The sequence below is a fragment of the Macrotis lagotis genome, chromosome 3, assembly GCF_037893015.1.
Source record: "Macrotis lagotis isolate mMagLag1 chromosome 3, bilby.v1.9.chrom.fasta, whole genome shotgun sequence".
Taxonomy (NCBI): Eukaryota; Metazoa; Chordata; class Mammalia; order Peramelemorphia; family Peramelidae; genus Macrotis; species Macrotis lagotis.
The window spans coordinates 284,934,408-284,950,380 of NC_133660.1; the positions used below are offsets into that span (position 1 = coordinate 284,934,408).

A 15,973-nucleotide genomic window follows, 5' to 3' on the forward strand; every position below is an offset into this window, starting at 1 on the left:
GATACTAGATATAGTAACTTATGTACATACGTGGGGGTTAGGAGAGATGCTTCTAACTTCTTTTCTAAATCTACACCCTACAACGCTGTTAGCCCTTTATGATTGAAAATGTTCTCTTTTGGGGACGGCTAAGTGGCACAATGGATAGAGTATGTGCCTTGAAGTCAGGAGTACCTGAGTTCAAATCCAGCCTCAGACACTTAATAATTACCTAGCTGTGTGGCCCTGGGCAAGCCACTGAACCCCACTGCCTTGCAAAAACCTAAAAAAAAAAACTCTTTTCTCCTAGTTCTACCTATCTAATTCTTATCCTTGAAGGTCCAACTCAAATGCTACCTTTTTCAAAAAGCCTCCTGGGATCCCTACACTAAGAAGTAATATGCAGAGCACTTCCCTAGTGTCTCTTACTTTACATGTACATTCTACTTTGTATTATAGTTTGGGCTCAGAGGTGAGATTGTGTGGCATATCATCCAGTCCATGTCCTTCCTTTCACCATTAAATTTCAAAGTTGTTGCCTCACTTTCCACACCAGTCACAATCAATCTGCCACATACTAGTGAACCAGGCACAAGCACTGGGGATACAATGACCAAAGAGAAACAGTCTCTGTCCTCAGAGCAGGAGTTCTCTCTATGTCTTATCCACAAGAGGGCCCCAGCAAAGTTACCTATTTTCAGGATATAAAATTTCTCTGTGGTACAATCCCAAATTAATTAAAAGTTCCATTTAGCTTCTTTCCCAACAGGACCTCCTTCATCTTTTGTTTCTCAATTTATCTCACAAGTCCCATGTTAAAATCCCACAGTAAGAACTATTAACAAAATAGTGATTGTCAAGGAGTCATATAGAAGGATAAATAATGGCTGAATTTTAATATTCTGTAGTTCTGAGGTCAATCACTTATTTATAGCCAAAAGAAGAAAGTCTATATATAAATCTCTTGGAATGTCATTTTTTTGTGACAAGAAAGCTCCTTTTTAGGCAGTCTGCTTGCCTGTAGAAATGGCAAAAGCAGAGAGAAACTAAATCAGCTTGATCTACCTTTACCACACATTTTTTTTAAAAAAGGGAAATTTTATCACAGTTATAGATTTAGAAAAATTATAGTATGATCACTAATCAGGATAGGAAAATTCTACTTCTAATATAAAGGGTTACCTGAGAAGTGTGTGAGAAGTCTTGTTAGGAAATGCTCATTAACCTGTTCAGTCTTGCTAAGGCTGGACATCATTTCTACTTCAGTAGTATCTTGAGGAATTCCGGAGTCAAGGCCAGTGGGCATCTTGACATCATGCTCTTTTGGTATATTCTGGGATCTCTCTGGCCAAGAAGGTTCTGGAGCAAATATGGAGGTGGTCAGATCTGCTGGAGTTTGTATCAAGTTTTCTCCAAAAGAAGTTTGCACACTTTCTTGTGAAGGCTTTATCTTCTCATCACGCCTCCCACCTAGTTCTTTAAGGGCTTTAATAGTAAGCTGCTCCTGTTCCAAGTCTAGAGATGCTACTAGAGTGCTCTGATTGGGAAACTCATTCTGGAGTTCATTGTCTTCAGGACTCTGGTTCGGTGCAATGCATTTGTCATTGGGATCTCTGACTCTCTGCATAACTCTCAAAGGAAAAGGGGTTTTCAAATCTGTGTCCTTTTCTGGTGCTCCGTCAAAGGCATTTACTTCAGCTAACACTTTGTTTGTTTGGGTTTCTGAAAGTGTGCCTATGAGGTCTTCTGGGGAGTCGTCACTTTTATTCTCTCTTGTGGAGTATCCTCTTAATGCTCCTGAAGTTTCTCTAGGACAAAGTCCAGTACGCTCAGTTGTAAAATGTTTTAGGGGAACAATTACATCCAAATCACCCGACAGCTTCTTGCACTTTATGGTGCCATCAGTGGTAATTCCCTCTGAACGTAAAATCTCATTTAGTGGACTTTCTCCATGAACTTGTAAGGTCTGAAAGTCATCAACAGACTCTCTGAAATTGCCATGTGTCTTACTGCTGACACCCTGACTGCATTTATCTTTGATTTCCCTTTTATTTTCCTCTATTATAGTACTGTGAACACCAATAGGTTCTGTCTGAATTGTGACACCATCAGTTTCTTGGCATAAAAGTTCCTCAGAGTCTCTTTTATCACTTTCAAAAGATATATCTGTTGTAATATCTTCAATGACAGTATCATCCGATTCACCAGAACTATCAGCTTCCACCAATTCCAGTAGCACAGAATTCTGCCCATTTAACTCAATCTTCAGGGGGTCATCAGGTAAAACTATCTTTTCATTAATCCCCTTAAGGCCTGATGATGCCCATTTTCCACCTTGAGACTCTGATAATCTGATAAGGGTGCCACCTCCTTTCACCACACTCTCTCTCATACCTTCAATACTGACTTTCTTTATAGAGTCAACACTGTCAGGAGAAACCTTTTCGCAGAGGGATGCTCTTGATTCAGTGCTAGGATTGCTTTCATGAATGGAATGTATGGGAATTTTCTGGATGTTTTGATGAGCACATATTTTAGGAGGTGATATTGGAATTTCTGAAGTACATTCATTTCCATCTGACTTTGAAACTTGAGCAACATCTCCAGAAGATTTTTCTGACTGTTTTACTTGGGAAATTAAATCCCAAGACATTATTTCATTGGTGAAATTATGCATATCGCTTACACACCTAGACACCTCTTCTAGAGCAGCAGTGGTTCGTGAAAACTGTCTGGTGAGCAAGGCAGAGGCTGGGTAAGGCCTTTCCTCTCGATTTCTTAGTGGGAACATTCTGCTACCATCCTGTGAATTATCTGTAGTTATCTCTGGGTCATTATGCATTGCCCAGCTACCAAGTTCAACAGTGCTCTCCCTGTAAGAGTCCTTAAACTCTTGGTCAAATGTTGCTTTGTCAATAATGACTTCAAACGGGGATTCAGGAGAATCCTTTTCAACACTGACACCACCAGAAACTTCAGATGGGAACAAAGAATGCTGACCAATGCTATCTGTCTCAGACTGTTTAACATGTAGTTTCTGATCTTTTAGCAAAGTGAACTTGACATCAGCATCTGAAGCAGCTTCCTCCTCCTTAGCAGGTCCCTCAATTTGGTCCTTTAATTCTTGGTCTGTACTTAAATGTTGCTTAGTTAGACCAGTTTCCATTGTAAGAAAGGCAGGATGTTCAGGAAAACTGGTTGGAATGGACGGACGACCACAGGGTACTTCTGTTTCTGGGTCAAGGAGCCCACCAGTTGGAGTTTCAATAGCAGAATCTCCTTCAGACCTGGGAAGCCCCTCCATCTTTTCACTAGTAATATCAGCAAAACCATTTTTTCCTTCTCCTGACAAATCAGGTTGCAGGTTTAATCCTTGGTTTTTTCCTTCATGTACTATCATGTCAGTGTTATCAATTCCAGCAGATGAAAGAAATGAAGTCATGATTTCTGATGTGCCCTTCTCAGAGCATAGAGAACTGAATCCCTCTGAAGCCAGGATTTGGAAGAGAAAAATGTTTACAGAGTACAATGCACATGAGCCAGGCAGGCAAAGCAGCATGCTTTTTATCTTAAACCTATGTGTATACACATACACGTGGGCCACAAAACAAAGCTCACACTCCTCCGACAAGCCATGCATCACTCCGGAAGCCACTTCATGCTACCAATGCAATAGGGCAAAGCACTGGAGAGGGCCAGGGAAGGTGTTCTCGCAGAAACATTAATAGAAGCAGCACCAACTAGAACAACACTCTTCAGCTTTAACAATATGGTAACACAAAGTGTTGCTAAAGTTTAGTACAATGTTTATAATAGGGCTTTCATTCTTTCTCAGTTGGGAGCAGATGGAAGGGGGGAAAAGCTTTCGAAAATATATAAATTGAACAATTTAGAACACTTGGTCTGATTTCATTACAAATTTGGTGGTCTTTGTTGCATAATTGGAGAGGGACAAGTATGGAAAGGCAATGTCACTTATGCTCTCAGACATAGCATGTTGATGCACTGAGTAGTTCTGATGAATTGCTTTTTTGCTTCTAAAAATTTATTATACAAGATGGTTCCCTGGGTAGAAATTTGGAAATGAAAATGTTATAAAAAGAAAAGGTATCCCTAAAATGATATGGCATTAAAAAAAAAATAAAATTCATTGTTCTAGTCTGACCCAGTCTAGATAAGAATCCCTGGCAGGTCAGGTCTTCTCTCTGAACTGCAGTAGGCGTGCATGCATGTGTACACACACACACACATTCTGGCCTAGATACAAGGGCTCTTCTTAAACAGACAACTGCCTATAGGGTGTAAACTAAAGGGTCTAGAAAAGATCCAGTTCCAAAAAAATTTTTTTTGGTTTTTCTCTTTCTTTTACTTTATTTCTCATCAAGTTCTGTATTTTTGTAGGGGAGGGGTATTATGTTTGCTCTTTTTTAAATTTATTTTTTACAGTTCCAAATTTTTCAACCAATTCAGATTTCTTTTGGGTGAAGCAAACCAAAAAGAGTAAATATTCTTTAAGTAAGATTAAGCCTAATAAGGTACTTTAAGAGTACTTCAAACTGGGGTGGCTAGGTGGTGCAGTGGATAGAGCACCAGCCCTGGAGTTAGGAGCACCTGGGTTCAAATCTGACCTCAGACACTTAATAATGACATAGCTGTGTAGCCCCTGGGCAAGCCATTGAACCCCACTACCTTGCAAAAACCTAAAAAAGAGTACTTTAAACCTATTCTTCCCATTCCCCAAGTGCATTCACAGTGTAAGGCACCTCATATTATTTATTACTATCTTATTGGAATATTTTCCAATTTCATAGCTGGTAGAGGCCCTAGAACTAGTAGTTTGGGATTGGAGAAAGATGGAAGGAAAAGTTCAGCCACAAATTGTAGAGAGCCAGACTGGGTGAGCTCAAAATTGGAAGGTTCTTTGAAGAGGTACTAAAAGAGAAGTAGGAACTTCTAAACAAAGTACACTTTCCTAGGATTGCAAGACATTTCCCCTAGCATTACATTCCCATAGCATCTTTCATCAGAATTCAACAACGCTATTCTCATTCTCTTTTGTCTGTGAAAATAATAATAAATCACTTACAAACATACTCAACAGCAACAAGGAGAATCCTAAATGATGACTTCAAGTCTCAACCTAACAGACTTAATTTCCACACTTAGAAAATAAGGAAAATTTTGGCCAAATTTCATCACTAAGTCAAAATGCTTTAAGATAATCCTTTGAATCTTGTAATGGGATCTGCTAGTAGACTACAGTAATGTTAATCTGAGGTCAGAGGAGAGAAAATGAATTGTGAATATTTAGTGGTACATAATCTGTGCAAGAAAAAATTGTTTAACCCAATTATAATCCATACTCAGCGTTAATTAAAAGACCCCAAAACCCAAATACAGTGCACCTCTGTCACAATGCAGTATAAGCATTCTATGCATAAGATGAACTGGACTTATACAAGTTAACTCCATTATACCATAAAAGTTTCAAAACAGAGATTTCACTATTACAAGTTATGACAGTAATAACTTTAATAAACTGGGCTATAAAAATGAATTAGTACTCAATGAATATAATTTGGATTAGAGAGATATAGGCTGAAACAGCTCCGCTTGATAATTTTCTTTAAGGAAATGGAAATTCTGAGTTGAGTAAAAGTAGTCTAGTCTGTACCATTACTCTACTGGGTCTGCATATCTATTAGGTTATAAACTTTTTTTTTTAAAGGTTTTTGGCAAAGCAAATGGGGTTCAGTGGCTTGCCCAAGGCCACACAGCTAGGTAATTATTAAGTGTCTGAGACTGGATTTGAACCCAGGTACTCCTGACTCCAAGGCCGGTGCTTTATCCATTATGCCACCTAGCCGCCCTATTATAAACTTCTTAATGAAGTCTTTTTTAAGCTTCTTTTTATTTCCTGTCTCCCCTCTTCTGTATAGGGATGTTAAGTAATAAATGCAAAGAAATGAAACTGGTAACAATGCTTAAGAGAATTTAAAAGTCTGGGTTATGTTTACAGAGTAAGAACTAAACTAAGTCCTGATTTTAAACTTGTATAATTAATACAAATCCTTGCCTGAAATAACAATCATAAAGGAAATGTGATGTTAAAGAAAAAAAAAACTACTAAATATGGCCATTACAGTTCAGTCTGGCATACAGTAAACACTTGTTCTTGATTACAGTGTATTTGACATTCACTGACCATCAATACCATACTGAATGAAGCTGACTTTAAATAATCTTTAGGAAAGTGTTCTGCTTTAAACTATTAAATAGAATTGTTTTTATCTCTTGCAAAAGTTAACTGCCCCTCCCCAGACTGATTAAAAAATTGTTTTTACTAGCCCTAATGCTTTTTTTCAATTAACTTAGCTCCCACTCTTTCTTCACTAGATCACAATTTTTAAGGCACATAGATATTAATTCCAATGGACCAATTAAGTGGTCCATTAGTTGCTGTAGAAAAAAAATATTTTTGTTAATTGTCTGTTGTTCAATCTCAACTGATCCTCAAATGACAAGTTAGCTAGCCTCTAGTTTGGCTACTACTTGCCCTAAGCTTATACTATATGAGAATAGTTTGTAGAATCTTATTTTACCTCTTTGGTCCTAACAAGATCTTAGAAGATTCTGGTTTAGTTTAGTTCCTGTATCTATGAAGGAACAAAAAGTATTTACTTCTGTTCTTTTCATTTTTATCATTGTTTGCAATTTCAGCACAGAACTGTGTCAGCAATATAGGCAGAACCTTTTTTCACTAATTAAAAAAATACAAGGCAAAACTGAAATGGATTTTTTTGCGATTTTGTTAAAGCAGGACAAATTAGTCCAGAATTTAAAAAAAAACCAACTTTCAACTTTCTGTTGTGACCAGTAAGCATAGTTTCTACAAAGAATGTCTCAATGAGTCATGGCAGCGTTGTCCAAGACTAGATGGCAATATAGTGAGTGAGGAACATGAAAGATTAAGTTTACTATAGTTTTCAAAATTCTGTACACTATGAAAAAACTAATGTAAAGGTTACTTGTTGGAAACAACTGACTAATCTCTAATCTCAGAGAAATAGCTATCTCATTCAGTAGCTACAGAAAGAAATACTGTCAGATATTGCTAAAATTAACTCCAAAAACATTCTAATTTTTTTTTAACTAGAGTCCACTTAGCCTGTGTTTTGTTTTGTTTTCAGGAGGCCTAAACACTAATAAAAATCTCTTCCCACTCAGACATGGTAAACAAAGAGGCTTTAGATGGAAAATATAGTGAACATGATTATAACCCACTTCGTCAGACATATTGTGCCAAGTTCTCTAGATTGCTGAAGAACCTAAAAAATATACCTTTAATAGTTTTAACTAAAAATATCTAAGGTAAAACTAGAGAGTTAAATTAGAAGCTATATTCTTAAGCTTCTGGTCTGCAGGAATATTATCACCACTAAATAGCAAATATTGCCCTGGTTTCCATTTTGATTACCAAATATGTAATCTAATTCAGAAAATGTTATTTCTGAAAATTTCAAAATATGAAAAGAGAGCAAGCATTTAAAATACTTACTTTTCAACTCTACCTCCTAGTCCCAAAAATCTTTCCCCATCTCAAAATATAGAACTCCCAATCTCTTTGCTTTGGGGAAGACTTGTGAAAAAACATTATGCAAAGATCTTAGGAGAAAAAAAACCTTAGCTTAGGTTCTTATTACCTGCCATCTGAACAGAAGTTAAGTATAAAAAATACATCTCACCTTTTCCTATTTGAAATGGTACCACTTCTGTTCAAGAATATTTACTGCTTCTACAATACAGTACTTTAAACCTGGGAACAAGTTACAACCTAGCTCAATTATAGGTTATAGAGAATGAATTATCCCATCACAAATGGACAATAGCTTAAATGGAACGAACAACATAGAACTGTTTTAGTTATAACTTTATCAACTACTTTGTCACTGTTATACAGACATGAATGTGCACACAAATATACACATTTCAGCTTGAAAAAAAACATTCAGGTGTAGATTTTTATACACCTGAATTTTTCTTTTAAATATCAACAAAAAACAAGAGGGAAAGACAGCTTTAAAGTTTAAAAACGTGCAAAATAGTACCAGCAACTTTCAGCCATAGCATCAAAATAGGAAGTTAGCCATCAGACACTTTGCAGCTAAGCTGGATCCAAACAACCCCCCCCCAAAAGATCGTTTTGTACAAAGAAAAATGTTTTCTTTTCTTTTTTAAAATTAAAAAAAGGCTGTAACTGGCTCTTCCCCCCCCCCCCCCAATGCTTTTCCCAAAATTGTCAATGTTGTAACTTCCTATTCCAGATGCCTATACAGTATTGCACGGGCCAGACTGAATACAAATTATCTATTGAAACAAATAAACAAGACTCCCCATACTTCAAGGGAAGATATTTTATCTGTTCTCCCAGGCCCAAGAATTTTCTGCAATATATTCTAAAGTTGAAAATCTCATGGAACTTCTGCCTCTCTTTTTAGTGAAAAAATATTAGTGATATGAAGAGGATAATTATGTATTAGTTGGCGTCGATGCTTGACACAGCACATCTTTAAGATATTATTCTAATAGTCAATTTAGTGATTATACATGGTTAAACTAGCTTCTTCTTCCACTATTCCCAGGCTAACATATTAACAGGAGGTGGCTCACCTTTTTTTTTCTTTTGACTTTTTGCAAGGCAATGGGCTAAGTGACTTCCCTAAGGACACACTACTAGCTAATTAAGTGTCTGAGACCATATTTGAACTCAGGTTCTCCTGACTCCAGGGTTGGTGCTCTTTCCACTGTACCACCTAGCTGCCCTGTGGCTCACCTTTGAACAATGTGTATATATGAAAAAGTGGAAAGAGTAGTGTGACTATGGGCAACTTGGTGACAAACTCTGGGCCTCAGTTGACTCCATGTCTTAGTGGGAATCTCTTACCTTCCTTTTGGCAGAGGGCTGAGAGCAATGCCCTGCTAGTCACTTTATTCATAACAACCACTCTTACCACAGTAAAATATTAATTTGTACTTCATTAATATGAAATTCAACAGGACTGGGCAGAAGCTTACCCTTCTATGATTAAAAGGAATTTATTTAAGCAAGATTTATAAGGGGACTAATTTAACTTTCTTCAGCAACAAATAGCTAAGAAACAACTATTTACAGAAATGTATTTCTCTTTATACAAAATGCTTCCAAAGTCTTATTGCCATTTTAAACTTTAATAGTTTAAACTTTAATAGCTAATGCACTGCCTCAAGGACCAAAACCAGTAAGTAAAAAACCAGTAAGTAAACCTGAACTTCTCTTTGAAATTCTTATAATTTATAATTCAAATTCAGTCAGACAGAAGCTTTGGCCCTATGCATAAAAGAATACTGAACACCTTATTGTCTGAAGTCACTAAAGGGCTTGGGTCCTAATAACTGGAATCTCTTTAGATGGCTAGCTTTAAGTTGCCACTGCTCCAAGAAAAATTTTTTTTATGTCAATTAGCTTCATTCAATCTATTTATGAAAACATAGAAGCACTCTACAAATAGTTCCTATGCACATTAGGATCTGCTCACTAGCTTCCATGTACCTTAGCATTCTACAATTTATAGCAGCTGACAATAAAATTACTCTATATGTAACTCTTTAATTAAATGTTTGCCTCTACCCAAAGCCACTATAATTCTCCTTCAGGATTACAATTTATTCAAAACCAAACAGACTCATGTATTTTCCCCTTCTGTTGTTTTACTGAAGGAAAAGTGGAATCTGCCCAAAGTAGTTAAGAAACAATTCATTTGTTGAAGGGTATATTCTTTAATCAATCTCCAATGAGTGGATCCCCACACAAAAACGGAGTCCATAATGTCCATCATTGGCCACCAGCAAGATTTTCAGTCCAGAGAAGATCAATTTTATCTGTTCTACAAACACTGTGGGGTAGTACTACCTGGAAAAACTTTTTCTATCTTGGTTATTTTTCCAAAAGAAACAAAAAATGTGCTATCAAAAAGGGCTGGGATTTTGAACGCTTTAAGAAATCTGACATGTTCTTTCAAGATATCAGTTCTATTCATTTTAACTTTAACACTATCCTTAACCTACTTTTCCTTCCCTAAAAGAACTTTGTTACCAAAAAAAAAAAAAGCTGGAGAAGGGGGGGAAGGGCTGTTCTTAGGTTTACAATGATTCTAATCAACTTTTTGAAACTGAAATCTATAAATAAGTTTTAGATGAGAAAAATCATTTTTCTTTTCTAGTCTATCAGAACATATTGGTGTTTTTCTAATACAGAATATTTAGAATGAATAAATTTTTTGCGATTTGTTTCTGGAAAAAATTCACTGAGTATATGGTTAGTTTAAGATAGAAGCTATTCCTTTCCTGCATGAACAGTCATTAAGAATGGATTTTTGAAATATTTGTAAGGATAAGAACTAAGCACATAATACAGAAGGTTTTTGTTTTTCTTCCCAACCAAATAAAATTTTGATTTATTAAATTCATTAAAGAAAAAAAACACAATTTGGAGAAATCTAGTCTAATATCAGAGTCCAAATACAGTGAAACATGTCTGTAGTCCAAGACTGACATTCAACTATATTTCAGGGGATGTGATTTAATCATGGTATGCACAATTCTGTCTACCATAGTTTCTGTAAAGAACAGGAAAAGGTAAAAAATTCTATATTCACTCACTCATCTGAAATTCTATGTTCACTCAGTTCTGCCCTAGACTCCCTAAAGAACTGAATAACTTCCCAACTATGATCAGTGGCCACAAAGAAAACTCTTAAGTGGCCTTAGGCTATTTAGAGATAATTACACTTTAAAAAAAAAAAAAAGGTTTTCCCTGGCCTACATTTGGGGCCCACAGCAACGGCACCAAGGAAGCAGCATTTAGTTTAGCAGGACAAATGAGCAATCTACTGTTTCTGCCTCCACATTTCCACACTGCTGTCCCACCCTTTGCATCTCCAAACATGAAATTACCATACTGCCAATTCCTTTCCCAAATACAAAAAAGAAAAGTCACCACAATCTTTAGGATAAGTTCTGCTTGAAAATAGTCAAGTGACTTACTTCAGGATCAATAAGGAGAGAAACTCAAGCTAAGACATTTCACAGTAGGCTGACAGGTGCTTTCTGTATAGGCAGTGGAGGCAAGATGACAAATTTTTCTTCCAAAAACCTAGTGTCCCAAGATTTATATAACTGCTATTCAATAACCTTATTTATGTAGATAATCATATTCTGGAGTTGGTCTTCTCCCCCCAATCCCAAGGTACTTCTGTCCTAAATTTTAGTGGACAAAGTCAATTTTGTTTCTTAGGGCTGACACTTGTAAATTTCACTTGCCTAGTGAATGCTTCCAGAGAACCATGAAAAAAACCCAGCTGCTGATTATGAACACAATGAACTGATCTGCTGCTAATTTAGGTTTTAAGGGATTGGGGGGAGGGAGAGATGGACAATAAGAAATTTATGCTTTATACCCCCAGTTACAGCCTCTTTCTGAACATTTTTCTTTCATTAATGCACAAGAAAATTACAGACTTGCCTTGTGAGGTCGAAAATAGAGATACAGGCTGAGAGGAAGAAACAAAGGAATCTGAAAGAAAATATATAGGATGAGAATTTGACAACCTCACACAGGAATTTAAAAACTTTTCTGCCAATCACACTTAGGAATGCCACTACCATTCTCTTTAGAAGAAAAAAGCAGCTTTACTGCTAGATTTCCACTCACCTGACAGCAAAATTTTATTTCAACCTTAAGGACCTCTGAAAATAGATCAGATCAACTGTTTTGCTAAACACATTCTTACCACTAAAGAGTTAGAAAGAGGAGTACTTGTTTTCTGTGGGAGTAACTTCCATTACAGCCTTCAGATTTAACTAGGAGAGACAAAAGAAATCATCCATTCCAATTCCTCTAATAAGGAAATAGAGGCTAAGAACTAAAAGAGGGATTTTATAGCTAAGTAAGGAATGAAGTAAAGATTCAAGCACCATTTATATGTCAAATCCAGCATCTTTCCCTTATACCAAATTCCACTGCTATTTGTGGGGGTGGGGTGGGAGGAGAAAAAAATAATGATTTATATTTGCCCTATTAAATTTTCAAGGGCCTGACAGAGAAGTGAATAATGTAGAATGAACAAAAATATTTTGGACAGGGTCAATTCAGAAATTTGTTTTGCTTGACTATGCTTATTTGTTACAAATGTTTTGTTTTTCTTGGGAGGTGGGAAGAAAACATTTTTTGTTAATTAAAAAAATTAAATTTCTAAACATTTATTAGAGTAATTTACTAATGCAAGCGATTGACAAGTTATCATGTACTTTCGGGAGTTACCAAATACTTATCAAGAGGAAGGGATTCAAATGCAATCTTCAAAATTACGGAATTTATTTATTTATTGTTTATTTTTATTCAAATTCAAAATTTATTGAATGTTTATTCATTGATCTGAATGAAAATACTTAAAAATTTAAGTAAGGGGGCGGCTAGGTGGCGTAGTGGATAAAGCACTGGCCCTGGAGTCAGGAGTACCTGGATTCGAATCTGGTCTCAGACACTTAATAATTACCTAGCTGTGTGACCTTGGGCAAGCCACTTCACTCCATTTACCTTACCAAAAAAAAACCTAAAAAAAAATTTAAGACTTTTCTAAAGGATATGCCTGTTGGCACTAAGTAAAAAATGCCCAGGAACAAGCATACAATATTGATTCATAAACACCCAGACAGAATTTGGTTGATAAACTTTGTTACATACAAGTAAAACTGATCAAAATGAGTATAAAGATAAAATAATTATATCTTTTCTTGCTTTTAATGATGTGGTGCCCTAACTTTGGAAAATCATTAATTATTATTAGTAGCTAGCATTGACATAACTTTAAGTCTTTCTCAGATGTTATCTCATTTAATCGTCACAAAAACACTGGTGTAGATGCTGTTGGTATCCTTGTTTTAAGAGGTTAAGTGACTTACTCAGGACCACACAACCAATAAGGATCTGAGTCAGGCTATGAACTGTTGTCAAGCCCAGAACTCTCTCCACTGTACCATAAGGTGACCTGCTTACAAGTAGGAACTCTAGACACACCTGTTCCAATCCATTTATTACAACAACATAATATCCTTTTTTCCTTTATTCTTTAATAAGCTTATTTACCTATTTCTTTAATGTTTCCAGATGATCTCACTCCTATATGCAATTACCTTCAACTTGAAATCTCTGACTAGTCTTTGAAATCTGAACAAACGAGAAAACCCAAACTGAAAATTTATTGCCAAAAATTAAAGTAGCTGGCATAAGGGAATGAGATTCTACCAACTCACCAACTGTTTTTCCTTCTTTCTCCCACTTAATACCCCATTTTGGCGGAAATTTTTTTTCGAAATGACACAGCACGTCTACTGAGAGAGCAAAGATAATCAGACATAATTTGCATCAAGATTGTATAGGCTTCTATTAACAGATGCCTAACAGTATAAGAGACCTTACTGTAATCTTCTGACTTCATTCCTTAAGGATAATTAGTTTATGGAGTTGGATTCAAGAATGGGGGTTTTGAGACTCAAACTCTTGTCTAAATCCAGCAAAAATCTCAAACGCTAGCTGTAGTGTCTTGTTATAAAAGCAGTATTCAAGAGAATCAGTTAGACTTTCAGCATCTGTGAAATAATAGAATAGTATGCTGCAATGAATAACAAAAATCCAAAGGATCCTCTAAATTTTTAAGCAGGCCAATTGCCACTATGGCATTTATCTTAAAAAGCATCCTTACCTGATACCACCCAGTGTCTTGAATGTAGTAGATCCCCAAAGGATTGTTGACATGAATTACCCAATTTAAATTATTTCCCATTTAAAGGATTAAAGTTTAAATGAAAAGCTTAAAAGTAGACACCTTGCACTTCAACTGCAGAATTAAAAAGGCTTGTAGCCAAACAGAAGAATTTCCATTACTACAAAGGGTAGACTACTCTGACCAACTTCTAATTGTATCCATCTCTCTATATTTTCCTTTAATCTTTCTTTAAAAAGAGTTCCTACACACTAAGTTTCACACTCTGATACTACTAAGATTATAACTAATGAATATAGAAATATAAAGTGACTGGTTCCCAACTATCTGTCCTTTAATATTAAACTGCAAAACTGGTCATGCACAAATTTAAAACTGAATTAAGCATCTATTACCTTTATATTCTGTTGTATGAACAAATGCTTGCTATTTTCCATGCATAACTATAGTATTACTCTATGTTCAATTATTTTCCATTTAAAAACAAAAATTCTCACCTTAGACACAAAAAAGACTATATTTTCATACACAAGGTACAATACAATGAATACTGTAAATGAAACTACAAATTTCCATCCCTTATGAATTGTCTTTTTTTAAAAAGCATAATTCAACTAATTACTTCAAAACTGTCCTGCTTTTTTTTTTGCACCACTATCATTAATTCTCCTTATACACCCAATTTCTTTAAAAACTGAAGGAAAGGGGGCAGCTAGGTGGCGCAGTAGATAGAGCACTGGCCCTGGAAATCAGGAGGACCTGAGTTCAAATGCAACTCAGACACTTAATAATTGCCTAGCTGTGTGACCTTGGGCAAGTCACTTAACTACATTGCCTTAAATTTTAAAAAAACCCAGTGAAGTAAAACAAATTCACAGCAGTCAAATCCAAAAATGCTTGCTTTGTTCAATACCTTTGAAAAAGAATTATACTTTTCAGTTTCCAGAATATTTTTATCCTCTTTCAAGCCATAATACTCTGAAAACTTACACATGGATTTCAAAAACTAATTATCTTGAATTCCCACATGGGACAACCAGCTTCATTACAAAATCAATAAACAACAATTAAACTGCAGTCTACTATCTAGTAGAAACATCAACACTAGAAGATTATAAAATTCCAAAAACTTCAGGAACTTCAGTAAAATATTCAATTCTCAAAAATGTATTCCTCATCCCTTTACCTTTCAGTCCTAGTTTATGTATGGGGCAAGGAAGAGGCTTGTGACAGAGCAGTGGCTCCAAAAGTTTACAATCTTAAAAACCGAGGACCTCAGCTTTTTTGTGATATGGATTATATCTACTGATAGTTATTGTATTGGAAATTAAAGACAGTTTAGAATTATTATGTAAACTGAAATGACCTTAAAGACTGGAAGGTTTCAGGTATTCCCTCAACTACACTTTGAAAATCTCTGGGCTAGTGTGACCAACAGAAAGGTAACACTACCTTAAAAGGTATATTGCACCAAGACTTTGAGAAACCCTAGTTTCAGTTAAATAGAAAGAAGCACTACAGTGGCTGGCTCTGTAGGGCAGAAGAACAAAATCAGTGCTGAAGCCCTCACTCTTTTCAACACCTGTCCTCATGGCCTCCCCTGCTCAGTCCTTCCCCAAGGCTATCCTACCAGGAGTTAGGAAGTATTTCAGGTTCCTCTGGTACTGATTACAATGTAAAGTAAATAAAGTAAATAAATAAAATAAAGTAAAAAAGCAAAGTGCAAATGAATTAACATTAAAAAATAGAATGAAGCAAATGGGCTTCTGAATAAGAACTTGTTTAGTTTGCAAGAATCTGGACTACTGAAGTTTAAACAGGACAATAGTTATGTCCTCATATTATTCCCCCCCCAACAATGGAAAACAAATTAAATGTCTTGATTATTTCCTTAATGTTGAAATGTTCCTCAATGGGAAAAAAAAAAATCTTTCCTTACTTTCTCAGCCTCAGTTTCTTCATTTGTAAAATGAGGCTGGCCTAAAACTTTTAGGTCCACTCCAGCTTAGATTATATGAATGAAGTATATAATTTTTAAATTTTGTTAGAATCCTTAAATGATGTGAATGTTGATAACAAAATACAGTAATATGCCCAAGCAAAAAAAAAATGAAGTGGGGAGGGAGCCAAACTTACCTAAAAATAAAACCATTTGGGAAATTATGGTCATTTTT

The 15,973-nt window shown here is 35.7% G+C and overlaps 1 protein-coding gene across 2 annotated transcripts in view; it reads right to left on the reverse strand.

Moving 5' to 3' along the window:
- The window catches only part of RTN3 (reticulon 3), a 46,317-nt gene that overhangs the window by 22,859 nt on the left and 7,485 nt on the right, over window positions 1–15,973 (reverse strand). Inside the window, exon 1 of one of the 2 annotated variants that reach the window (XM_074231215.1) lies at window positions 1,162–11,464. The exons of the other annotated variant lie outside the window; for it this stretch is intronic. Within the exon in view, the coding sequence (XP_074087316.1) occupies window positions 1,162–3,619 (2,458 nt within the window). The 5' untranslated portion in view covers window positions 3,620–11,464. Of the gene's footprint in view, window positions 1–1,161; window positions 11,465–15,973 lie in introns of those variants that run through there. 2 annotated transcript variants of the gene reach the window in all.